This window comes from Bubalus kerabau, chromosome 6, assembly GCF_029407905.1.
Source record: "Bubalus kerabau isolate K-KA32 ecotype Philippines breed swamp buffalo chromosome 6, PCC_UOA_SB_1v2, whole genome shotgun sequence".
In the NCBI taxonomy this organism is placed as follows: Eukaryota; Metazoa; Chordata; class Mammalia; order Artiodactyla; family Bovidae; genus Bubalus; species Bubalus kerabau.
The window spans coordinates 2,317,793-2,341,063 of NC_073629.1; the positions used below are offsets into that span (position 1 = coordinate 2,317,793).

General features: G+C 42.9%; 1 protein-coding gene across 2 annotated transcripts in view; it reads left to right on the forward strand.

The window, feature by feature from the left end:
• Positions 1-1,700: 1,700 nt before the first annotated feature.
• GPA33 (glycoprotein A33) overlaps positions 1,701-23,271 on the forward strand; it is a 43,875-nt gene continuing 22,304 nt past the window's right edge. The window contains exons 1-3 of one of the 2 annotated variants that reach the window (XM_055587190.1): positions 1,701-2,593; positions 5,232-5,386; positions 13,603-13,819. In XM_055587190.1, coding sequence (XP_055443165.1) covers positions 2,470-2,593; positions 5,232-5,386; positions 13,603-13,819 — 496 coding nt within the window. In that variant the 5' untranslated portion in view covers positions 1,701-2,469. Of the gene's footprint in view, positions 2,594-3,107; positions 3,836-5,231; positions 5,387-13,602; positions 13,820-23,271 lie in introns of those variants that run through there. The other variant, XM_055587191.1, reaches the window with a different exon arrangement.

Genomic DNA, 23,271 nt, shown 5'->3' on the forward strand with positions numbered 1-23,271 from the left:
CGGTGCAAGGCAAAGCCCCCAGTCAGAGCTCACTGCTCCACTCCTGCCCACTGGCTGCTCTCTTTCTGCACACTCGGGCACAGGTGCCTCTTGCCATGGGCAAGGCTAGTCCTCCACCTTTGCCCATACCCACCCAGGCAGGGGTCGTGCTCCATCGGCTTCTTCTCCTTTTTTTTTTTTTTTTTTTTAAGGCGTCACTTCTTTTCTAGGAGCTCCATCTGTATGACCTAGGAGCCTGCTCAAGTCTCTCCATCTTCCATTCCAGAGGGGATGAAAGAGACCGTCTCAAGATCTTTCATAGCCTTCTGTCTGCAGCTTTCCCATTTCTCTGTGTTAGGCAAGCTCCCTGACAAAACAGTCCGTCCCCACTTCTCTGCTTCCTTATTTCCTACTTGACTTGTAGAAATGTAACTCAGTTTTATGGTTGCAAGAGTATCACATGTCTGCTGCAGAATGTTTGGAAAATAAAAATACACAAAAAAGAAATCCAGAATCCAGAGATAACTGCTATTAATTCTATACTTTGATATATTTTCTTTTAAAATTTACTTTCTGTGACTCTGTGGAAGTGAGATACTGTTATATGCACAGTTATGCACCCTGCTTTACTCTCTTATATACACAAGTTCAACAACATGAACTGAGTCCCTTGGGGGCTATTTCAAGTCCCATCAGCTCAGTAAGGCTTTCCATTAAAATCCTTCTTCTGGATCCAAATGCAGTCCCTCCCCTCTCTCCCCACCTCCATCCCTTCACACTTCACTCCTTAACACTTGCACTAAACACTTACTTAGGCTTTGTTAGGATGCTGGCTGACAGTGACTTCTAACTGCTTCCTGGGCAGGGAATACAAACCACTCAACATACAAGGTCTTATTAGCACCCAGCTCTGTGTAGACACCTTGGGGGTGGGAACTGGCAAATGATGAATACAAGAGGAGTCTGAGACACACACCCTGCTAGAAGGAGCTGCCATGTGATGAGGGGAGGCAGCCTGCACACGTAGACCCACACTGACATGATAATGATGTGTGTGGAACACAAGCTCCCTGGAGCAGTTCAGCAAAGCCAGTAAGGGCTGAGACGGTCCTGGTGGATTCCCCAAGAAGGTGGGACATGAACATGCCTCTGATCATTTTCTCAGTGCCTTGCACTAAGCTAGGGCCTTAGGAAAAATTCAGTAAATTGACAGGAATATATAGATTCCTAAAGATCTTTGTTGAAAAAAGGCTTCCACAAATGTCCATTGAGTTCTAACCCCTCCTCCCCGCCTCTCCATCCCTCCTTCCCCAGCTGTCATTCTGAGAGCCTGCAGGGGTCATGTCCACCTTGGGGGACAGGACAAACCAACACGCACGTGCACGTATGAGCTGCACCCCTTGCCCTAGAGACCAGCACTTTCTCAGTGTAAGAGCTCTATCTATCTAGTCCTAAGGCACGATGGGTCCCTTCTGGCCTCCAGCACACCTCCTCCCTGACTAAGACTGTGGTTTCTCTGTGCAAATGGATTTTCCTAAGTGGAGGCATTACTGCCAGTTTCCCAAGGGTTCCCATAATGTGCTATGTATGCCTCAAACAGCCGGTTCCATCAAGCATTTCATTAGCCTCCTTGGATGTATTGCTTTCTAGTTAGCTCTCAGGAGACCGTTTATTATCTTCTTAACAAACCTTAATTATTTACAAGCAATTCTGGAGGCCTCAAGCTGAGTCTTCACACCCCAGTCACTTAGGGAGTTTCAGTGACCTTTACCATTTCCACCTGGGGCCACCTGCAGACTTGGTGTCCCCTCTCTGGGGCTCCTTTGGTTATTTATTTGATTTTTTTTTTTTTTTTTACATCTTCTAGCAACTAAGTTTCTCTGGTTGTAAATCCTACCTATCTTTTAAATTTAAGTTCTTCGTAACTCATTCATTTTGTTGGCAAAGGGCGCTTAATTGAGTATTTCCTATGTATTAGGCACTTTGTTGAGCCCTGAGGATATGAAAATGAAAGAAGCACAGTGTAGCAGAGGAGAAGACACGGCAATATAGAATGTGGACACAGCTCTTGCTTATCTGCCAGGGTAAAGGTTGTGCATACTAAATATGCTATTATCCAGCCCTCACAGCCTTGAGTTAGGTAGTATAATTAACCTCGTTTTATAGTCAAGGAAGCTGAGGTACAGAGAAGTTAATTAAGTTGTGCAAGGTTGCACTGCTAGGAAAACTAAGGATGAGGATGCCAGCCTGGGCAGTTGGCTTCAGTGGCTGTGCTTTTGGCCACTCTGCCACGTGTGTGACAAACTCTCACGAGAGAGCACGAGGATGAAGGCACGCACAGGTGGTGCTTGTGGCACAAAAGTCTGAGATTTTCATTCCTTCTTTGCAGGTGAAAGCACCTACTTCCCAATTTGTATACCTTGGGAAGGGCAACACATCCCTGAACTATTTATTAGTTTTTAACACCTTATGGTGAATTAGCTTAGACAGATGATCTTCATCAATATCGGAAGAGCCCAGCCTTGGAAAAAAAAGAAAGGAGAGCAGCAGGGAGGAGGAGAGAAAGAATACTTCTGGAGCAGGAGAGACACAGCTGTTAGCAGCAACAGGATGTGTGAGTGGCAACGACTGGGGAGAGGGTGGGTTCTGGGCAACTGGAAAGAAGATGCCCAGTGTAGACCTATACAAAAAGTAGAAAGGGAGGTTGTTGGAAAGCTCTAGAAACCAACTTCTCCACTCCCTAGTGTTCTGATTATAGATTAGATATCCTTACCCAGTGCTTTTCCCTCATCCACTGCGTAGGATGCAAAGATTCCATAGAATGTGGGTCACAGTAAGCCTATGGGAAGAGGTGAAAGGAACTGGACTTATTACAGTTTATTACAGAACTAGGAATGAGAAAGCTGGTGATTACAAACATCAGAAGCCTCTGAGTTTATGATGGGAGGCTATTAAGAAGTTAAGCCAGATGTCTTTGCTGCCAGTAATGTCAGAACAAGAGGATACTCACTGAAGTCAGCGAGAAGGATTTAGATTAGCTATGGAGGATTCCCAGTGATGGCTGTTGGCACGAAGTGCTTAAACATAGGATAAATTCTCATCTAGGATTATGGAAAATGTAAGTGTGCCTTAGGGCACAGGATTGGCCTTTAAAAATCCTTCTCAGGTTTACAAATAACATTTAAATAGCACTCTATATTTGTTCAAGATATTTTCCCTTTCTTTATGAGTTCTTCCTCATCCATTCATTTCAATCTCTTCTCTCACTAACATAAAATGACTTTAACTCACTGTTATTATGATCTTTAAAAGTGATCTATTCTTTTTAAATTATTTAACTTACTTATTTTTCGCTGCACTGAGTCTCGGTTGCTGCTCTTGGGCTCCTCTCTAGTTGCGGCACCTGGACTTCTCACTGTGGCAGCTTCTCTAATTGCAGAGCGTGGGTTCTAGCGTGCATAGGCTTAGTTGCCCCGCCATATGTGGAATCTTCTTAGACCAGGGATTGAACTCATATCCCCTGCATTGACAGGCATATTCTTAACCATTGGACCGCCAGGGAAGCCCCTTGATCTATTCTTTAGTTATAGTCATTGCTGCTGCTGCTGCTGCTAAGTCGCTTCAGTCATATCCGACTCTGTGAGACCCCATAGACAGCAGCCCACCAGGCTCCCCCGTCCCTGGGATTCTCCAGGCAAGAACACTGGAGTGGGTTGCCATTTCCTTCTCCAATGCATGGAAGTGAAAAGTGAAAGTCAAGTCGCTCAGTCGTGTCTGACTCTTAGTGACCCCATGGACTGTAGCCTACCAGGCTCCTCCATCCATGGGATTTTCCAGGCAAGAACACTGGAGTGGGGTAATTATTATTAATTTACAATAGTTCACCCATGGTGATGGTGATGGTTTTTCTTGTGATTAACTTCTAATTAAGGATGCACCTCAACAAAAGACTATGAGATGAAAAGGTAGAAGTTATTCAATATGAATATATATATATATAGAACACACACATATGTAATGTAACTGTCATATATTAAGCACTGATTATGGGTCCGGAGTCATTCTAAACAAAGTACACATTTCATGTTATTTAATTTTCAAACAACCCATTTTTCAAGCAAGGACTCTGGCACAGACAGCTTACGTAAGTTGCTCAAGGCTATACATTTAATAGATAAAGGAACTGGAATTCCAAAGAGGTATTCTAGCTCTGAAGCCTGTGCATTTAAACTCAGTGCTATGCTACCCTTACAGGCACACCGAATCTACACCGACATACAGAACAATTCCTCCTAAGGAAGACCTGGGGGCTGATCAAAGTCACTACATACAGAAGGGCAACATAGAAATGAGTAGGAAACACAGAGATGTTGTATCCATGGGAACCCAACCCCTAACACAGAAACCAATAAGGAGGGTTATTGCTGATGGGCCCAAGCATGGACTTGCCCACCTGAGAAACAGCATAAAAATCAGCAGTTCGAAGGGCACCCAGACTATATGGAAGGAAATCCACTTGCTAGAGCTTCAGCCAAATGGGCATCACTCACATTGCAGTCACAGGTTGACTCAGATTCAAGGGGAGGGGACACAGACCCCAGGTCTCGATGGAGGAGAGTCAGTGTTACATGGTAAGAATGTATGTGATGAGAGATGCTAGTGTGACCACACTCTTTTTCTCACCGTTTTCTTTTTTTTCTGATAAACTTATATAGAATAAATGCTCCTGGGAGTACCCTCTCTCTCTTTACCTTAACTTAATCTTATTCAATGAATTTACCATATATAAGTGCTCCATAAATATGTATTAAATATTGAGTGAATTATCATCACAACAAAAAAAGATGGGGGAAAAATTTATTGAGTGTGTTCTATGTGCCCGGCATTAAGCAAAACATTTACATGTTATCTCATTTAATTCTCCAAACAGTTCTGAAAAGTATTAATGTTCCTTTTTCTGGATGAGAACTGAGGCTAAGAAAAGTTCACACAATGCCTAAGGGGAGGGGTGTGGCTGAGGCTCAAAGCCAGGCTTTTGCCCACCACACAAGCCGCTTGACTTTATTGAGATGCTGCAGGATGGGGCAGGGTGAACCAAGGTATACGTGTTTGTCTTCACCCAAGGCTTGGAGGAGAATAGCCGGTGTGCCATGGCCAAGATCGCAGTTGTAGTGTGTTGAGCTGTGGTTGGAGGAGATCCAGTGGATAGTGAGTGGGTGTGCCATGTCATTTACTTCCTACTTTCTTTCCAGTCTGGGTGACTGTCCATGGTATCTTTGTGGAAACCCCAAAGGATGTTCTTCGGGCTGCGAGGGGGAAAAATGTTACCCTTCCATGCTCCTACCAGACTTCCTCCGCCAACCGAGACGGATTTATCCAGTGGGACAAGCTTCTAAGGAGTCATACGGTAAGGATCCTTAAAACGCTGGGAGCATGCATATAGGACTGAGTATGACCTGACCATAGAGCAGCAGTTCCCAACCTTTTTGGCACCAGGGACCTACTTTATGAAAGACTATTTTTCCAGGGACTGGGGGGTGGGAGGTGGTTTGGGGATGACTCAAGACATTACATTTATTGTGCACTTTATTTCCATTATTATTAAATTGTGATATACATGAAATAATTATACAACTCATCATAATGAGAATCAGTGGAAGCCCTGAGTTTATTTTCCAGAAACTGATCTGACAGGAGGCAGAGCTCAGGTGGTAACGCGAGTGATGGGAGCAGCTGTACACACAGATGAAGCTTTGCTTGCTTGCCTGCCTCTCATCTCCTGTGGTGTGGCCCGGCTCCTCACAGGCCAAGGACCAGTACCAGCCCGTGACCTGGAGGCTGGGGACTCCTGTCTTAGAGGACACGCACTACAAAACCTTTCAATACAAGTTAGACAGACTAAACCTCATTAATGCCCAGGCTGGGCTGGGTGGGGAAGGAGCAGTGAATGTTGGACCCAGGGAGGGCTGTACTGTGCCATCTCTAGTTTGAAAGAGTTACCTTCCCTCAAACATCTTTCTGTTGTCCAGTCTCAAGGGACCTTTACTGTATCATTTGAGTCAGTCATTACTTTTGATTAACACAGAGCTCTCCCAGAGACCAAATTTTATTGTAGCTTTTTTCCCCTTCCTGCTTGGGTTCTTTCAGGGAGTATGGGGAGATTTTATTTTCTATTTTGGAATAGATAGTAATCCTATGGTCCAAAAATTAAAACATTGTGAAGAAGTACATTGATAAGTCTCATTCCCATCCTTGCCAATCTTGTCCCATCCCTGCCCCAGTTTCCATACCCTAATCCCCTTATCTCCCCTTTCTCCCAGACAAGGCTAATTTTCATTGGTACTGGTTCTTTGGGGGCCGCATTTGCTCTAATTTATTGGTATTTCTGCCACAATCATTCAGTACTGTGAATACCACTTTTGGCTAAGATCTGGTTTCTTGTGTTTCCTTCCAATGGTTCTTTATGCCAGTTCAGAAAATGTATGTATTCATATACATGAAAATACATATGCTTTCCACCCTAGAATCCCAGTCCCCTATTCACTAGAGGGGTATGTGTGTGTGTGTGTATGAGTGTGTGAGTGTGTGTGCTCAGTAGTGTCCAACTCTTTGCAACCCCATGGACTGGAGCCTGGCAGGCTCCTCATCCATGGAATTTTCCAGGCAAGAATGCTGAAGTGGGTTGCCATTTCCTACTCCAGTGGATCTCCCCAACCCAGGAATCGAACCTGGTCTCTTACATCTTCTGCATTATCAGGTGGATTATCAGTGGGATTCTTCCCACTGCACTACCTGGGAAGCTCACTAGCTGCTGCTGCTAAGTCACTTCAGTCGTGTCTGACTCTGTGCGACCCCATAGATGGCAGCCCACCAGGCTCCCCCGTCCCTGGGATTCTTCAGGCAAGAACACTGGAGTGGGTTGCCATTTCCTTCTCCAATGCATGCAAGTGAAAAGTGAAAGTGAAGTCGCTCAGTCGTGTCCGACCCTCAGCGAGAGGCAACCACTATTACCAGATATTGGGGTGGCCTTCTGTAGATGCATCACATGTAAACATAGGCATATATTTACATATATGAATATGTAAGTTTCTATAAACTTCATGTACACTGTCCTCCACTTGGCTTTTTTCTTCTTAATATACTTTGGAGCTCTTTCCATATGTCAGTGCATTTATATTTATCTTTTTTAAAAAATTCATATTATATATTTCATTTTATGAATGCTCTATATGTACCAATGATGGACATTTGTTTTACTCCCTATATTTTGCTACTACAAATAATATTGCAATAAATAGTCATATATGCATGTCTCTAGGTATATATCTATAACTATTATTGTAATTGTTAATAAATATGTATTCATATATAAGATAAATTATTTTAAAATGGAACTTTGGGGTCAAAGGCTATATGAATTTAAAATTTTGATAAATGTCAAGTTGCCTTCTTTGTATGTCAGACCAATTTTCAGGTTCACCAACAGTGCAGGCACTTATTTCTCTAATTCAGACTATTCTCAAACTATCTGATATTTGTGAATTTGATGAGTGGGAAAATATCTCTTTATTGATCAAATTCACATTTCTTTAACTGTAAGGAGAGGGACATCTATTCATAAGTTTTTTGGGGTTTAATTTTTTTTGTTTTGTTTTGTTCTGTTTTGCTACACCAAGTGGCATATGGGATCTTAGTTCCCTAACCAAGGATCAAACCCTCACCCCCTGCAGTGGAAACAGTCTTAACCACTGACCACCAGAAAGTCCCTATTCATCAATTTGAAAGTTACTTCTACTTTTAAAGTGCAGACATGCCTGGCATTAGATCCCCAGCTATTCAGAGAGAAGGCATTAAGCTTTTCCCTGACAGAGAAGAAGGGATGACCCAAGACATCCAAGTCCTAGAGCAGCAGGGCTGAGGAGAAAAGAGAGTAATTCTTGGCCTGAGGCACCTTACTCTCTGTTGCCCAAGGGACCCTGATGGGCCAGAGTACCTGTCCTATCTGTTTCCAGAATCTCAGGGAAGAAACCTAGAGAAGGCAGCTGCTGCCGTTAGCTTGCAGAAACTGAAGACATGTTCTCTCAGCAAACCAGATGTTAGGTCTCTGCCAGGCACCTAACAAAGATAAATTTACCTCTTTTGAGATAAATACTAAAGATCTTATGTTGACTGATCCCTTACTTCCTAAAGGATTTGAGGCAATCACGTTGAGAGCAAGTAAGTTCAGTTCAGTTTAGTTGCTCAGTTGTGTCCAGCTCTTTGCGACCCCATGGACTGCAGCACACCAGGCTTCCCTGTCCATCACCAACTCCCGGAGCTTGCTCAAACTCATGTCCATCGAGTTGGTGATGCCACCCAACCATCTCATCCTCTGTCATCCCCTTCTCCTCCTGCCTTCAATCTTTCCCAGCATAGCGTCTTTTCTAATGATTCAGTTCTTCTCATCATGTGTTCAAAGTATTGGAGCTTCAGCATCAGTCCTTCCAGTGAACACCCAGGACTGATCTCCTTTAGAATGGACTGGTTGGATCTCCTTGCAGTCCAAGGGACTCTCAAGAGTCTTCTCCAACATCATGGTTCAAAAGCAGCAATTCTTCGGTGCTCAGCTTTCTTTATGGTTCACCTTGCACATCCATATGTGACCCACTGGAAAAACCATAGCCTTGACTAGACAGACATTCGTAGGCAAAGTAATGACTCTGCTTTTTAATATGCTGTCTAGGTGTGAGAATACTCTGTGAGTTCTACCACAGCCCTATTTTTAATTTTAATTTGCTGTTACTTGAGAGCAAGTAAGAGTGCAGAGAAAAGGATTACATCTATGCCCTCAAGGAGATTATTGTGACAGGTACTAGCAAGAGTGGGAGATGACATGGGGGAGAGTCAAGGAAGGGGAAGCCTTAGGATGGCTGTAACCAGTAGGTCAGAAAAAAAAGCTGAACTGAGAAAGACCGACATCCATACAGTCATCCACAGCTCAAGACAGGTCCTCATCTCCTGCTTTCTTGTTCCTCCCTTTCTCAGCCAAGCTTCCTGAGAGTCATCTGTTCCTACCAGAGCTGTGGCATGTGACCGGGTGAATTATGCATCTGGGTACCCAGCCCAGGGGACCTGATCACCATTAGCTTGGCACAGATGTGTCTGTCCAACAACTAGAGTATCTTTTCCTGATTTGCATAAAGAGTACATTCAGACCTCAGACCTGACTCTTTTCCCTACCCAGCATGGTCTGCCTTCCTCCCCTAACACTCCACCAAAATTATCAGCAACTTCTCTTTTGTTAAATTTAATGTACTGATTCTGTCCTCATCTTATTTCATTTCTCCCTAGCTTTTCTGACTATCAGCCACTTCCCCATCTCAGAACCTCTCTCTCTTGGCTTTCTGATAGTCTTATCTTGGCTTCCACTCTTATCTCTCTGACCTCTCCCTGACTTTCTCAATTAAGTAGCTTGGGGGCTTGCCATTTCTCTACTTGCTTACCTGAGGTGGCTCCATTAAGCCCATGGCTCAATGTCATTTGCTTTTCATATATTATCTACTTCAATCCTCACAAAAATCCTATGATACAAGTGTTATTATCGTTATCTCCACTTTGTAGAAGAAGAAAGAGACTCATAAAGGAGTCAAATATTTCACTCAGTTCAGTTCAGTTCAGTTGCTCAGTTGTGTCTGACTCTTTGTGACCCCATGGACTACAGCACACCAGGCTTCCCATCACCAACTCCTGGAGCTTGTTCAAACTCATGTCCATTGAGTCAGTGATGCCATCCAACCATCTCATCCTCTGTCGTCCCCTTCTCCTCCCACTTTCAATTTTTCCCAGCATCAGGGTCTTTTCCAGTAAGTCAGCTCTTAGCATCAGGTGGCCAAATTATTGGAGCTTCAGCTTCAACATCAGTCCTTCCAATGAATATTAGGACTTCAGAACATTTCCTTTATGATTGACTGGTTGGATCTCCTTGCAGTCCAAGGGACTCTCAAGAGTCTTCTTCAAGACCACAGTTCAAAAGTATCAATTCTTTGGCAATCAGCTTTCTTTATAGTTCAACTCTCACATCCATACATGGCCACTTGTAAAACCATAGCTTTGACTAGACAGACCTTTGTCAGCAAAATAATGTCTCTGTTTTTTAATAAACTGTCTGGGTTGGTCATAGCTTTTTTTTCCCAAGGAGCAAGAATCATTTAATTTCATGGCTGCAGTCACCATCTGCAGTGATTTTGGAGCCCCCCAAAATAAAGCCTCTCACAGTTTCCATTGTTTCCCTATCTATTTGCCATAAAGTGATGGGACCAGATGCCATGATCTTAGTTTTCTGAATGTTGAGTTTTAAGCTGACTTTTTCACTCTCCTCTTTCACTTTCATCAAGAGGCTTTTTAGTTCCTCTTTACTTTCTGCCTTAAGGGTGGTGTCATCTGCATATCTGAGGTTATTGATATTTTTCCAGGAAATCTTGATTCCAGCTTGTGCTTCTTCCAGCCCAGCGTTTTCCATGATGTACTCTGCATATAAGTTAAATAAGCAGGGTGACAATATACAGCCTTGACGTACTCCTTTCCCTCTTTGTGAGCCAGTCTACTGTTCCATGTCTAGTACCATCTGTTGCTTCTTGACCTGCATATAGATTTCTCAGGGGTCAGGTAAGGTGGTCTAGTATTCCCATCTCTTGAAGAATTTTCCACAATTTGTTGTGGTCCACACAGTCAAATGCTTTATTGTAGTCAATAAAGCAGAAGTAGTTGTTTTCCTGGAACTCGCTTGCTTTTTTGATGATCCAACAAATTTTGGTAATTTGATCTCTGGTTTCTCTGCCTTTTCTAAATCCATCTTGAACATCTGGAAGTTCACAGTTCATGTACTGTTGAAACATGACTTGGAGAATTTTGAGCTTTACTTTGCTACTGTGTGAGATGAGTGCAATTGTGCGGTAGTTGGAGCATTCTTTGGCATTGCCTTTCTTTGAGACTGAATTGAAAACTAACCTTTTCCAGTCCTGTGGCCACCGCCGAGTTTTCCAAATTTGCTGGCATATTGAGTCCAGCATTTTAGCAGCATCATCTTTTACGATTTGAAATAGCTCCACTGAAATTCTGTCACCTCCACTAGCTTTGTTTGTAGTGATGCTTCCTAAGGTCCATTTGGCTTTGCATTCCAAGATGTCTGGCTCTAGGTGAGTGATCACACCATCATGGTTATCTGGGTCATGAAGGTCTTTTTTTGTATAGTTCTTTTGTGTATTCTTGCCACCTCTTCTTATTATCTGCTCCTTCTGTTAGGACCATACCATTTCTGTCCTTTATTGTGCCCATCTTTGCATGAAATGTTCCCTTGGTATCTCTAATTTTCTTGAAGAGATCTCTAGTCTTTCCCATTCTATTGTTTTCCTCAAGATCATACAACTACTAAGTGGCAGAGCTGGGATGTGAATTGAGGCTGTCTGGTTCAAAAGTAGTGATCTTAGCTATACCATGTTTTATTTGATAAATGATGAGTATATTGATGAATAAACAAATTCCAAAGGTAAGAGTCAAATAAATGAAGGGGGTTTCAAGCCATGGATGACTGCCCAACACAATGCCTGGACATCTTATATACTCAGTTAATATTGGTTGACTGAAGGTCTGAAAACAGAACTAAAATGGAGTAAGTAAGAGGTGCCATAGGTTACAAGAGGTGAAAGCCTCTGGTATGAAGTGCCTGCCTGCCCTGGGCTTTTTTTTTTTTTTTTTTTTTGATTGTGAATTAAGTTTTATTTTGGGACATTACTAAGGACTTTAGCCTGGGAGACAGCCTCACAGATAACTCTGAGGAACTGCTTTGTTCTTTTTTTTTTTTTTCTGTCTAAATATTTTAAAAGATTTAAAAATTATTATTATTTTTTTTTACTTTACAATATTGTATTGGTTTTGCCATACATCAACATGCATCCACCACGGGTGTACACGTGTTCCCCATCATGAACCCCCCTTCCACCACCCTCCCCATACCATCCCTCTGGGTCATCCCAGTGCACCAGCCCCAAGCTTCCTGTATACTGCATCCAACCTGGACTGGCGATCCATTTCTTATATGATATTATACATGTTTTAATGCCATTCTCCCAAATCATCCCCCTCCCCCCACAACAGAGTCCAAAATACTGTTCTATACATCTGTGTCTCTTTTGCTGTCTCGCATACAGGGTTGTCATTACCATCTTTCTAAATTCCATATATATGCGTTAGTATACCGTATTGGTGTTTTTCTTTCTGGCTTGCTTCACTGTGTATAATAGGCTCCAGTTTCATCCACCTCATTAGAACTGATTTAAACATATTCTTTTTAATAGCTGTGTAATATTCCATTGTGTATATGTACCACAGCTTTCTTGTCCATTCATCTGCTGATGGACATCTAGGTTGCTTCCATGTCCTGGCTATTATAAACAGTGATGCAATGAACACTGGGGTACACGTGTCTCTTTCACTTCTGGTTTCCTCGGTGTGTATGCCCAGCAGTGGGATTCCTGGGTTGTATGGCAGTTCTATTTCCAGTTTTTTAAGGAATCTCCACACTGTTCTCCATAGCAGTTGTACTAGTTTGCATTCCCACCAACAGTGTAAGAGGGTTCCCTTTTCTCCACACTCTCTCCAGCATTTATTGCTTGTAGACTTTTGGATAGTAGCCGTTCTGACCTGCGTGAGATGGTACCTCATGGTGGTTTTGATTTGCATTTTCCTGATAATGAGTGATGTTGAGCATCTTTTGATGTGTTTGTTAGCCATCTGTATGTCTTCTTTGGAGAAATGTCTGTTTAGTTCTTTAGCCCATTTTTTGATTGGGTCATTTATTTTTCTGGAATTGAGCTGCAGGAGTTGCTTGTATATTTTTGAGATTAGTTGTTTGTCAGTTGCTTCATTTGCTATTATTTTCTCCCATTCTGAAGGCTGTCTTTTCACCTTGCTTATAGTTTCTTTCATTGTGCAGAAGCTTTTAATTTTAATTAGATCCCATTTGTTTATTTTTGCTTTTATTTCCAATATTCTGGGAGGTGGGTCATAGAGGATCCTGCTGTGATGTATGTCGGAAAGTGTTTTACCTATGTTCTCCTCTAAGAGTTTTATAGTTTCTGGTCTTATGTTTAGATCTTTAATCCATTTTGAGTTTATTTTTGTGCATGGTGTTAGAAAGTGTTCTAGTTTCATTCTTTTACAAGTGGTTGACCAGTTTTCCCAGCACCACTTGTTAAAGAGATTGTCTTTTCTCCATTGTATATTCTTGCCTCCTTTGTCAAAGATAAGGTGTCCATAGGTGCATGGATTTATCTCTGGGCTTTCTATTTTGTTCCATTGATCTATATTTCTGTCTTTGTGCCAGTACCATACTGTCCTGATGACTGTGGCTTTGTAGTAGAGCCTGAAGTCAGGCAGGTTGATTCCTCCAGTGCCCCGGGCTTTTAGTACTATAGATCATAAGAGGAATCCATGAATGGGCCCCATATGTGGAGCTCTTTGTTCTTCAGGGTCGGCTTGTCAGTACATCTGGGCCTGGGGACAGTGGGTGAGGGTAGACAGGACAGGCTGCAGCATCGTGCCAGGGTCTTAGGCTGAAGACCAAGTGGTATTTCTTCTTCCTTCCAGGAAAGCGTGCTCATCTGGGCATTTTCGACCAAAAAATATGTCTACGGTGAACTTTATCAGAATCGTGCTAGTATATCAAACAACGCCGAGCAGTCAGATGCCTCCATCACCATTGACCAGTTGACCATGGATGACAATGGCACCTATGAGTGCTCCGTCTTGCTAACGTCAGATCTGGGTGGCGTCTCCAAGTCACGTGTCTATCTCTTGGTCCTTGGTGAGTGCTTCCTCCTTCCTGGGGTGATAGGAAGAAGCTGGGGAGGGTGGGGTGTGAGGAGGAGGCACCCTGGTGGCAAGATAAAACTGGAAACAACGCCTAATGAAGAGCTAAGACTTCTCCCCTCATCTAGTCTGTCCGGAGGCTTGGGGGGTCTGCTTCTCCCCTGGAACCAAATACGATTCTGTCTGGGCATACAGCTCCCCAGGACAGAGGTCAAGGCTGATTTGGAGTGGTCCCTGGAGGTCATCCCTGAAGATTCTTGTCCATGCTCCCTCCAGTGCTCTTTCCTTCACACCAGCTCCTCTCTTTTTCATGGAAAACTTACTAAAGAGAAGAAAAATGGAAATCCTAGATCCTACTGGAAAGATTCTAACTGCCTTGCTGTGATGCTGAGGGCCAAATCATGACTCTTACAAGTCAGGCATCTTTTCCAGCTCTAAATTCAGCGAATCAGTAGAAGTCCTTCATACCACCATCTCTCCAGACCTTGGCTCTAACACACCATTCATCAGGTTCTATTGTTTCTGAAATATGTCCCACAATAACATTCTTTTTATACAAATAGCTTATTATTGGAGTCTATCATTTTGGAATGATTGGAACTATCACCTACTTTTAGGATCTTCATTTTGTAGATGAGGCCCAGAGACTCAATGTCAAACAGTTGTTGGAAAAACTTTAGTGAGCCAGCCTGTGTCTCCTCTAAGAAATGATCCCCACACTGGTAGGTAGCAATACTTTTTAGCCATACTTTAAACCAAACAAATGGATCATGTTCCTCCATTTTACCCCCTTTACACTACATAGTGGGATTTTATTTTTAATTGCATAAGGTAGCTGCCTGGGTTTTTGAATCATTGTAGTGAGTTAAACAATAAAGCCCTGAATAAAGAATGACCATCTCCTCCTTGCACCCTAGTGCTAACAAGGTGGCCAAGGCTAGTACTTGTGTGCATTCTTCTAGACTCCTCTCCAAGTCCTTTCAACACACACACACACACACACACACACACATTTCATTTTTCTTTCTTTCCTTTTCTTAAAAAAGAAATCATATTATAAAGGTTTTTTTGTAACTTTATTTTTCTTAATGTTTCATGTAAATTTCTCCAGATCATTACATACAAATATACCTATTAATATAATACATTCCCTTGCATGAATGTACTATGATTATTCCAGTGGCCCATACTGATGAACATTCTCAAGCTGTTTCCATTTTTTGTACAAACAATATATGTGTATGTATAATATGTGTGCATATATGTATGTACATATATATGTATATGCATATTCTTTTACTGTGTTACCTTTGTTTCTGTTGGATACATTCTTAAAAGTAGGATTTCTATTGCTCAACATCATTAGGCATCAAGGAAAAAAAAATTAAAAAGAAGGATTTCTAGGTCAAAGACTTTGCCTTCATTAAAAGTTACTACATACTAGCAAATTACTTTCTCCAAAGCAACTTACTATTGCCATGAACATTATGTGATCATGCTTGTTTTCCTATATTCTTACCAGAACTGAATATTATCAATCTTCTTAATTTTTCTGTGAAAGTGAAAGTCGCTCAGTCCTGTTCAACTCTTTGTGACCCCATGGAATTCTCCAGGCCAGAATATTGTAGTGGGTAGCCTTTCCCTTCTCCAGGGGATCTTCCCAACCCAGGGATCGAACCCAGGTTTCCCACATTGCAGGCAGATTCTTTACCAGTTGAGCCACAAGGGAAGCTTTATTTTTTATAAATTTGTTAATTGACTAAGTGAAAAAAAAAAATCTGTTCAGTTCAAGTTTCACATCCATGCTAAGTCACTTCAGTTGTGTCTGACTCTTTGCAACCCAATGGACCATAGCCCACCAGGCTCCTCTGTTCATGGGAGGATTTTCCAGGCAAGAATAATGGAGTGGGTTGCCCTTCTACAGGGATACTTCCAACCCAGGGATCCAACTCTCATCTGTTATGTCTTCTGCATTGGCAGGTAGGTTCTTTACCACTAGCAGCACCTAGGAAACCCGGATAAGCTTCACATGTCTGCTTAACTTGGTGCTGACCACCTTAGGTGAGGAGACCAGCAGTGGGTTAAAGGCTGGGTTTGTTTCCTTATTCTCCTTAGTCCACTTCCTCCCATTCTCACGTCTGTGACTCTGAGGTCATGGCCAAGTGTTAAAGGGGAAAGCAAAGCCGTGATCACCTAGCCAGGCCACTTACAGTCTTCTCTTGCTATCTCATGATCCCAACCAGAGCAGATATCCCACTACTGTTTCTTTTGTGAGGTGTGTGATAGGGTTTCTCAGCACTGGCCCCCACCAAGGGATCCACCTGACACAAGTATTTTGCACACCTGCAGGGCAGATTTTCACATCTTTCACCCTTTCCCACCATCCCCTGATTATGGTAACTTGCTCTTACTCTTCACTGTCCACTCTGGGCTCCCCTTGACCCAGCCAACAGCTCTCTGGGGCCAAATCCTTTCAGTGTGACAAGAACATGCCTCCATCCTTATTCTGCTAAACCCTGCACCTGGAAGGGCGGATCCTTTTCACTGTTGCATGCTCTCCTCACCTTGCCATTGCAGTCTGCTCCAGCCAGCTTCTCTGAGCAAGAGGTAGGACCTGAATGTGACCCCAGATGGTTCCTCAGATACCCAAGGACATCTATAAAGCCCTTCCAACATCATGTTCCAGGAGTAGACTGTAGGAACTTAATGATTCCTTACAAGTCTCAGCGAGAAGTGCGAGATGCCAGTTCCCAACAATAGACAACTGCTATCTCCACATGGTATTCTCTTGGTTCCTCCCCGGCTGGGAACGAGATGTGGGGAAATACCTCCTTCCCTTCCACCAAGAGAAGGAGGAGAAATGCTCATGGTCCCTATTTCTGGCAGTCTTCTTTAAAGAAATCTCTCTGATGAATCTCTAGTCTTCTCTTAAATGGGAAGGAGGAGGGCAACTGATAATTAGAGAATTCACTCCTGGGAAGGCCACTCCTCTCCTCAGCAGGGAGGATGCTAGCCATTCAGAGCCTCAACTTGAAGATTTTAGTGGACATTCTGAGACACAGGAGAAGTCCCCTCCATATCCCATTGATGTTTTCTGCTCTGGATTTGGGGACTCTTGTCTTGTACAAGATCTCTCACACCACCTTTGTGGTTATAAAAATGAACTTAATGTTCTTTTCTTATGTCTGTAAGTCTTGTTTTTTACCCTTAGATCTTTGTTTCATCAGGAATTTATTTTTGAACACAGGATACTAAGGGTCTTTGTTTTCTTCCAAATGGATAGCCAATTACATCAACATCATTTATTTATTATACCAAAGAAACAATTATTCTCCCACTGGAATGCCAGGTTTGTCACAAGTTAAATTGCTACATACACACAGCTGTTTTTTACTGCTTATTTCATTTTTTCTCCTTTGGATTATTCCTATGCCAATATCACATTGTTGTGATTATAGTGTGTCTATAGTCCATGTTGAGATACAAACACACATGCACACATACATATTTAGTTATCAGCATTTGTGTGCATGGCTTTTAAAATCTGGCACTATGTAATATCTGCTCTTACTAAACTTTTCCAAATCAGTTTTACACATTTATTCTTTCATGTTAATATTAAAATCACTTTGCTATGTTTAAAAAAAGTTGGTTGGAATTATATTCAATTTACGTACTAATTTGCAATGGAAGGACATTTTAATGATATAAGGAAGATGATATATCAGATTTTCTGACCTATATTGGTGAATCTATAATGACTGGATTCCAGGCTATCTGTGGCCAAATAAAGACTAATGTGTTTACTTAGTTGTGTAAGAGGAGGGCAGGAAACTGTACCCATTCCATGCAACTAAAGACCCAGTCTCTGTGTCCCCCTGCTCTGCAAACCAAGGGGATCCTCTTAAATGAAGGGAAGTTCAGTTCAGTTCAGTCACTCAGTTGTGTCCGACTCTTTGCAACCCCATGAATCACAGCACACCAGGCCTCCCTGTCCATCACCAACTCCCGGAGTTCACTCAGACTCACGTCCATCGAGTCAGTGATGCCATCCAGCCATCTCATCCTCTGTCATCCCCTTCTCTTGCCCCCAATCCCTCCCAGCATCAGAGTCTTTTCCAATGAGTCAACTCTTTGCATGAGGTGGTCAAAGTACTGGAGTTTCAGCTTTAGCATCATTCCTTCCAAAGAACACCCAGGACTGATCTCCTTCAGAATGGACTGGTTGGATCTCCTTGCAGTCCAAGGGACTCTCAAGAGTCTTCTCCAACACCACAGTTCAAAAGCATCAATTCTTCGGCGCTCAGCCTTCTTCACAGTCCAACTCTCACATCCATACATGACCACAGGAAAAACCATAGCCTTGACTAGACGGACTTTTGTTGGCAAAGTAATGTCTCTGCTTTTGAATATGCTATCTAGGTTGGTCATAACTTTCCTTCCAAGGAGTAAGCATCGTTTAATTTCTTGGCTGAAGTCACCATCTGCAGTGATTTTGGAGCCCAGAAAAATAAAGTCTGACACTGTTTCCACTGTTTCCCCATCTATTTCCATGAAGTGATGGGACCAGATGCCATGATCTTCGTTTTCTGAATGTTGAGCTTTAAGCCAACTTTTTCACTCTCCACTTTCACTTTCATCAAGAGGCTTTTTAGTTCCTCTTCACTTTCTGCCATAAGGGTGGTGTCATCTGCATATCTGAGGTTATTGATATTTCTACCAGCAATCTTGATTCCAGCTTGTGCTTCTTCCAGCCTAGCATTTCTCATGATGTACTCTGCATATAAGTTAAATAAGCAGGGTGACAATATACAGCCTTGACAAACTCCTTTTCCTATTTGGAACCAGTCTGTTGTTCCATGTCCAGTTCTAACTTTCTGACCTGCATACAGATTTCTCAAGAGGCAGGTCAGGTGGTCTAGTATTCCCATCTCTTTCAGAATTTTCCACAGTTTATTGTGATCCACACAGTCAAAGGCTTTGGCAGTCAATAAAGCAGAAATAGATGTTTTTCTGGAACTCTCTTGCTTTTTCCATGATCCAGAGGATGTTGGCAATTTGATCTCTGGTTCCTCTGCCTTTTCTAAAACCAGCTTGAACATCTGGAAGTTCACGGTTCATGTATTGCTGAAGCCTTGCTTGGAGAATTTTGAGCATTACTTTACTAGCATGTTAGATGAGTGCAATTGTGTGGTAGTTTGAGCATTCTTTGGCATTGCCTTTCTTTGGGATTGGAATGAAAACTGACCTTGTGGCCACTGCTGAGTTTTCTAAATTTGCTGGCATACTGAGTGCAGCACTTTAACAGCATCATCTTTCAGGATTTGTAATAGCTCAACTGGAATTACATCAGCTCCACTAGCTTTGTTTGTAGTGATGCTTTCTAAGGCCCACTTTACTTCACATTCCAGGATGTCTGGCTCTAGGTCAGTGATCACACCATTGTGATTATCTGGGTTGTGAAGATCTTTTTTGTACAGTTCTTCTGTGTGTTCCTTCCACCTCTTCTTAATATTTTCTGCTTCTGTTAGGTCCATACCATTTCTGTCCTTTATTGAGCCCATCTTCGCATGAAATATTCCCTTGGTATCTCTAATTTTCTTGAAGAGATCTCTAGTTTTTCCTATTCTGTTGTTTTCCTCTATTTCTTTGCATTGATCGTTGAGGAAGGCTTTCTTATCTCTTCTTGCTATTCTTTGGAACTCTGCATTCAGATGCTTATATCTTTCCTTTTCTCCTTTGCTTTTCGCTTCTCTTCTTTTCACAGCTATTTGTAAGGCCTCCCCAGACAGCCTTTTTTGCATTTCTTTTCCTTGGGGATGGTCTTGATCCCTGTCTCCTGTACAATGTCATGAACCTCAGTCCATAGTTCATCAGGCACTCTGTCTATCAGATCTAGTCCCTTAAATCTATTTTTCACTTCCACTGTATAATCATAAGGGATTTGATTTAAGTCATACCTGAATGGTCTAGTGGTTTTCCCTACTTTCTTCAATTGAAGTCTGAATTTGGTAATCAGGAGTTCATGATCTGAGCCATAGTCAGCTCCTGGTCTTGTTTTTGTTTTTTGTTGACTCTATAGAGTTTCTCCATCTTTGGCTGCAAAGAATATAATCAATCTGATTTTGGTGTTGACCATCTGGTGATGTCCATGTATAGAGTCTTCTCTTGTAAACTATCATCAAATTGCAATGACCTTTGCCTGTATCAGTCAGTTCAGTCGCTCAGTCGTGTCCTACTCTTTGTGACCCTATGGACTGCAGCATGCCAGGCTTCCCTGTCCATCACCAACTCCTGGAGCTTACTCAAACTCATGTCCATCAACTCAGTGATGCCATCCAACCATCTCATCCTTTGTCATCCCCTTCTCCTCCCACCCTGAAGCTTTCCTAGCATCAGGGTCTTTTCAGATGAGTCAGTTCTTCACATCAGATGGCCAAAGTATTGGAGTTTCAACTTCAGCATCAGCCCTTCCAATGAATATTCGGGACTGATTTCCTTTAGGATGGACTGGTTGGATCTCCCTGCAGTCCAAGGGACTCTCAAGAGTCTTCTCCAACACCAAAGTTCAGAAGCATCAATTCTTTGGTGTTCAACCTTGTTTATGGTCCAACTTTCATATCCATACATGGCTACTGGAAAAACTATAGCCTTGAGTAGACAGACCTTTGTGACAAAGTAATGTCTCTGCTTTTTAATATGCTGTCTAGGTTGGTCATAGCTTTCCTTCCAAGGAGTAAGCATCTTTTAATTAGATAACACCAAGTTCACAATCATAACAACTATCCTTTTTTGAGTGTCTGTTTGGTATGTGCCAGGCATCTCAATAAGTCCTCTATGGATATGATCTCATTTCATCTTTGCAATACATCTGTGACAGTGGGTATTAACACTCATATTTGATAGAAGGGAACACTGAGACCCAAGCAGTTAAATGACCACCAGAAAGTGTCCAAGCTTTGATGCAAACAAGGATTTGATGCTCAAATCCCTTCACTGTTCCCAACCATCAAGCCTTCCAATTCCGGGTGATTCCCAAACTCTGCATGGCTGACAACTTTTCAGCATACCCTTTCTTTCACTTTGTGGCAGATGTAAGCTTGCCAATTATGTTTTATGGTGTCATTGCATTAACTTGTATCTTGCCCTTCCTGTGCCCATGGCAATGAAAAAAGGTTGGAGAGGCAGAGCAGTGCCAGCCATGGATGTGCCCACTGTCCACAGGAAATGCCCATCTTGGAAGCATCACTCAATGAAAACTGAGGTTCTGTAACTGCTCTTCCACACTGAAGGTCTTAACCTCGGTCTGGGACACTGAAGCCCCACAGCCCGCTGAGTACATGGATATTTATTTCAAGGTTTTCACTGGGAGCTCTGATGGTCTTAGAGCTGCAGGAACACCTCCCCTAATCTCCTGGACAAGGCTGACACCATCACATTTTATTATCTTAAGGCATTTTTACAGCTGTGTTTCGTTTGACCCGGACCAGGTGGAGTGCCGTGATGGTTTTTCTACTGGGCCCATGGAATCAAGAGTCTGCCTCTTTGTGGAGGGCTCCTCATGTCAAAATCTCTAGTGCACCAGACTCTTAGAAAGAAGCCTGTTTCTGTTCTGCTGGCCTGTTCTTGTTCTCCTGCTCCAAGGACCTTAGTCCTGACACAAATAAACAAATAGCTGTGTTTGATGACCCCTTGTCTCTTAAAAATATACTAATTTAAAGAAAGATGAAACAAAAAAAGACAAACATTCACATATATCATTGGGTTTTATTTCTCCGTGTTTTCTTCCAGCTCCTATCCACATACTTATTTCCATACATAATGGAATTTGTAACCTAACCATAGGAACTTTTCTCTTTTCATTTCATTATGTGCTGTCTTAGCACTTGCTGTTCTGTAAGCTTCATGCCACTTCAGCAAGGGAATGCTGAGTCCTCTGTCCCAGAACTGGACACTGTTTCCAATTTAAGCTATTATAATTAATGTTTCATTAAACCGTTTTGTGTTCACAGCACTTAATTTTATCTGCATTAGCTCCCGAGAGAGAGATTACTCAGCCAGGGAAACGAGCATTTTCCTCCAGTTTCTCTTCTGCACTGTCTGCCCTCCCTCACCCCCTCCCCTTATCCTGATTCACCCCCAACTGAGTCCCTCATTGTGCTCCACCTGGTCCTTCTCTGGCTGATTCTGGCTCCTCTGGCTTCCGTATTTAACGGCTTTGGTTTTCTTCTGGCAGCAAGCTGGTTTCAGGCAGGGCAGCCGGGCCCAATTCAAGTGTGACCTTCTGGATTTCCCTCCTCTCCTCTCTTAGGACCAGCTGCACTTTAAGAGACGAATTAGTTAAACTCGAACAGCAAAGACTACAAATTTAATGAGATTATGAAACTCGGTGAAAAGACAGTTTTGCTTTAAAAAGAGAAATAATTGGTACTATATGTTAAGTAAACCCAGGAAAAAAGATTTTTACAAGTTTCATTTCCAAATGGTTTGGTGCTGGGCTGATTTTAGGCAGAACAGCTTTTGAATTAAATGGGGTCGTCCATTCAGGCTGCGTGACCTCACAGTAAACTGAGGTGAGCATGGAGCTTCCGGAAGGAGGGGAACCGTCTTGGTCACCAAGGGACAGTCACCTGGCCCGGGGACCCGGAACCTGGCGCCGCCGGGCAGGACTGGTCGTCTTCCCGGCCTCTGGCGCCCCCTGACGTCTGCAGCGGGAGTCTCAGGCTTTGGAGAGGCCTGGACCAGCTCCCTCCCATCACTCCGCCCTCTATAAATATTCAGGTATTATCTACAATTTATTTAGGAGCTGGGACGCGCCAACTGAGAATCCAAAATCTACAAGAGTCCTAAGTCCCCCCGCCCCCCGCCTCAGCGGGTGGAAGGGCTGTTTGAACTAGATCTGTATTATTCTAGGTCCTAGCTGTTCTTGATGGTGAGGGCTGCGGAGGGGAGCTTCGGGGAGGAGCTGGACGAAGTAAGGACTGGCGGTGCCTAGGATGAGCTGAGGTGGGAAAGTAGTTTGAGGGCTGTGATTTAGGGCCTGGGGAAAGGACCCTGACATATTCCTCCGTAAGGTGGGTCTCCTAGGAAGTGCTTGATCCCTTGTTTGCCGTTTTTTCTACTGCTGCCTCTAGAGTGGATTCAGTTCAGTTCAGTTCAGTCTCTTAGTCGTGTCTGACTCTTTGCGACCCCATGAATTGCAGCACGCCAGGCCTCCCCGTCCATCACCAACTCCCGGAGTTCACTCAAACTCACGTCCATCGAGTCGGTGATGCCATCCAGCCATCTCATCCTCTGTCGTCCCCTTCTCCTCCTGATCCCAATCCCTCCCAGCATCAGAGTCTTTTCCAATGAGTCAACTCTTCACATGAGGTGGCCAAAGTATTGGAGTTTCAGCTTTAGCATTATTCCTTCCAAAGAACACCCAGGACTGATCTCCTTTAGAAT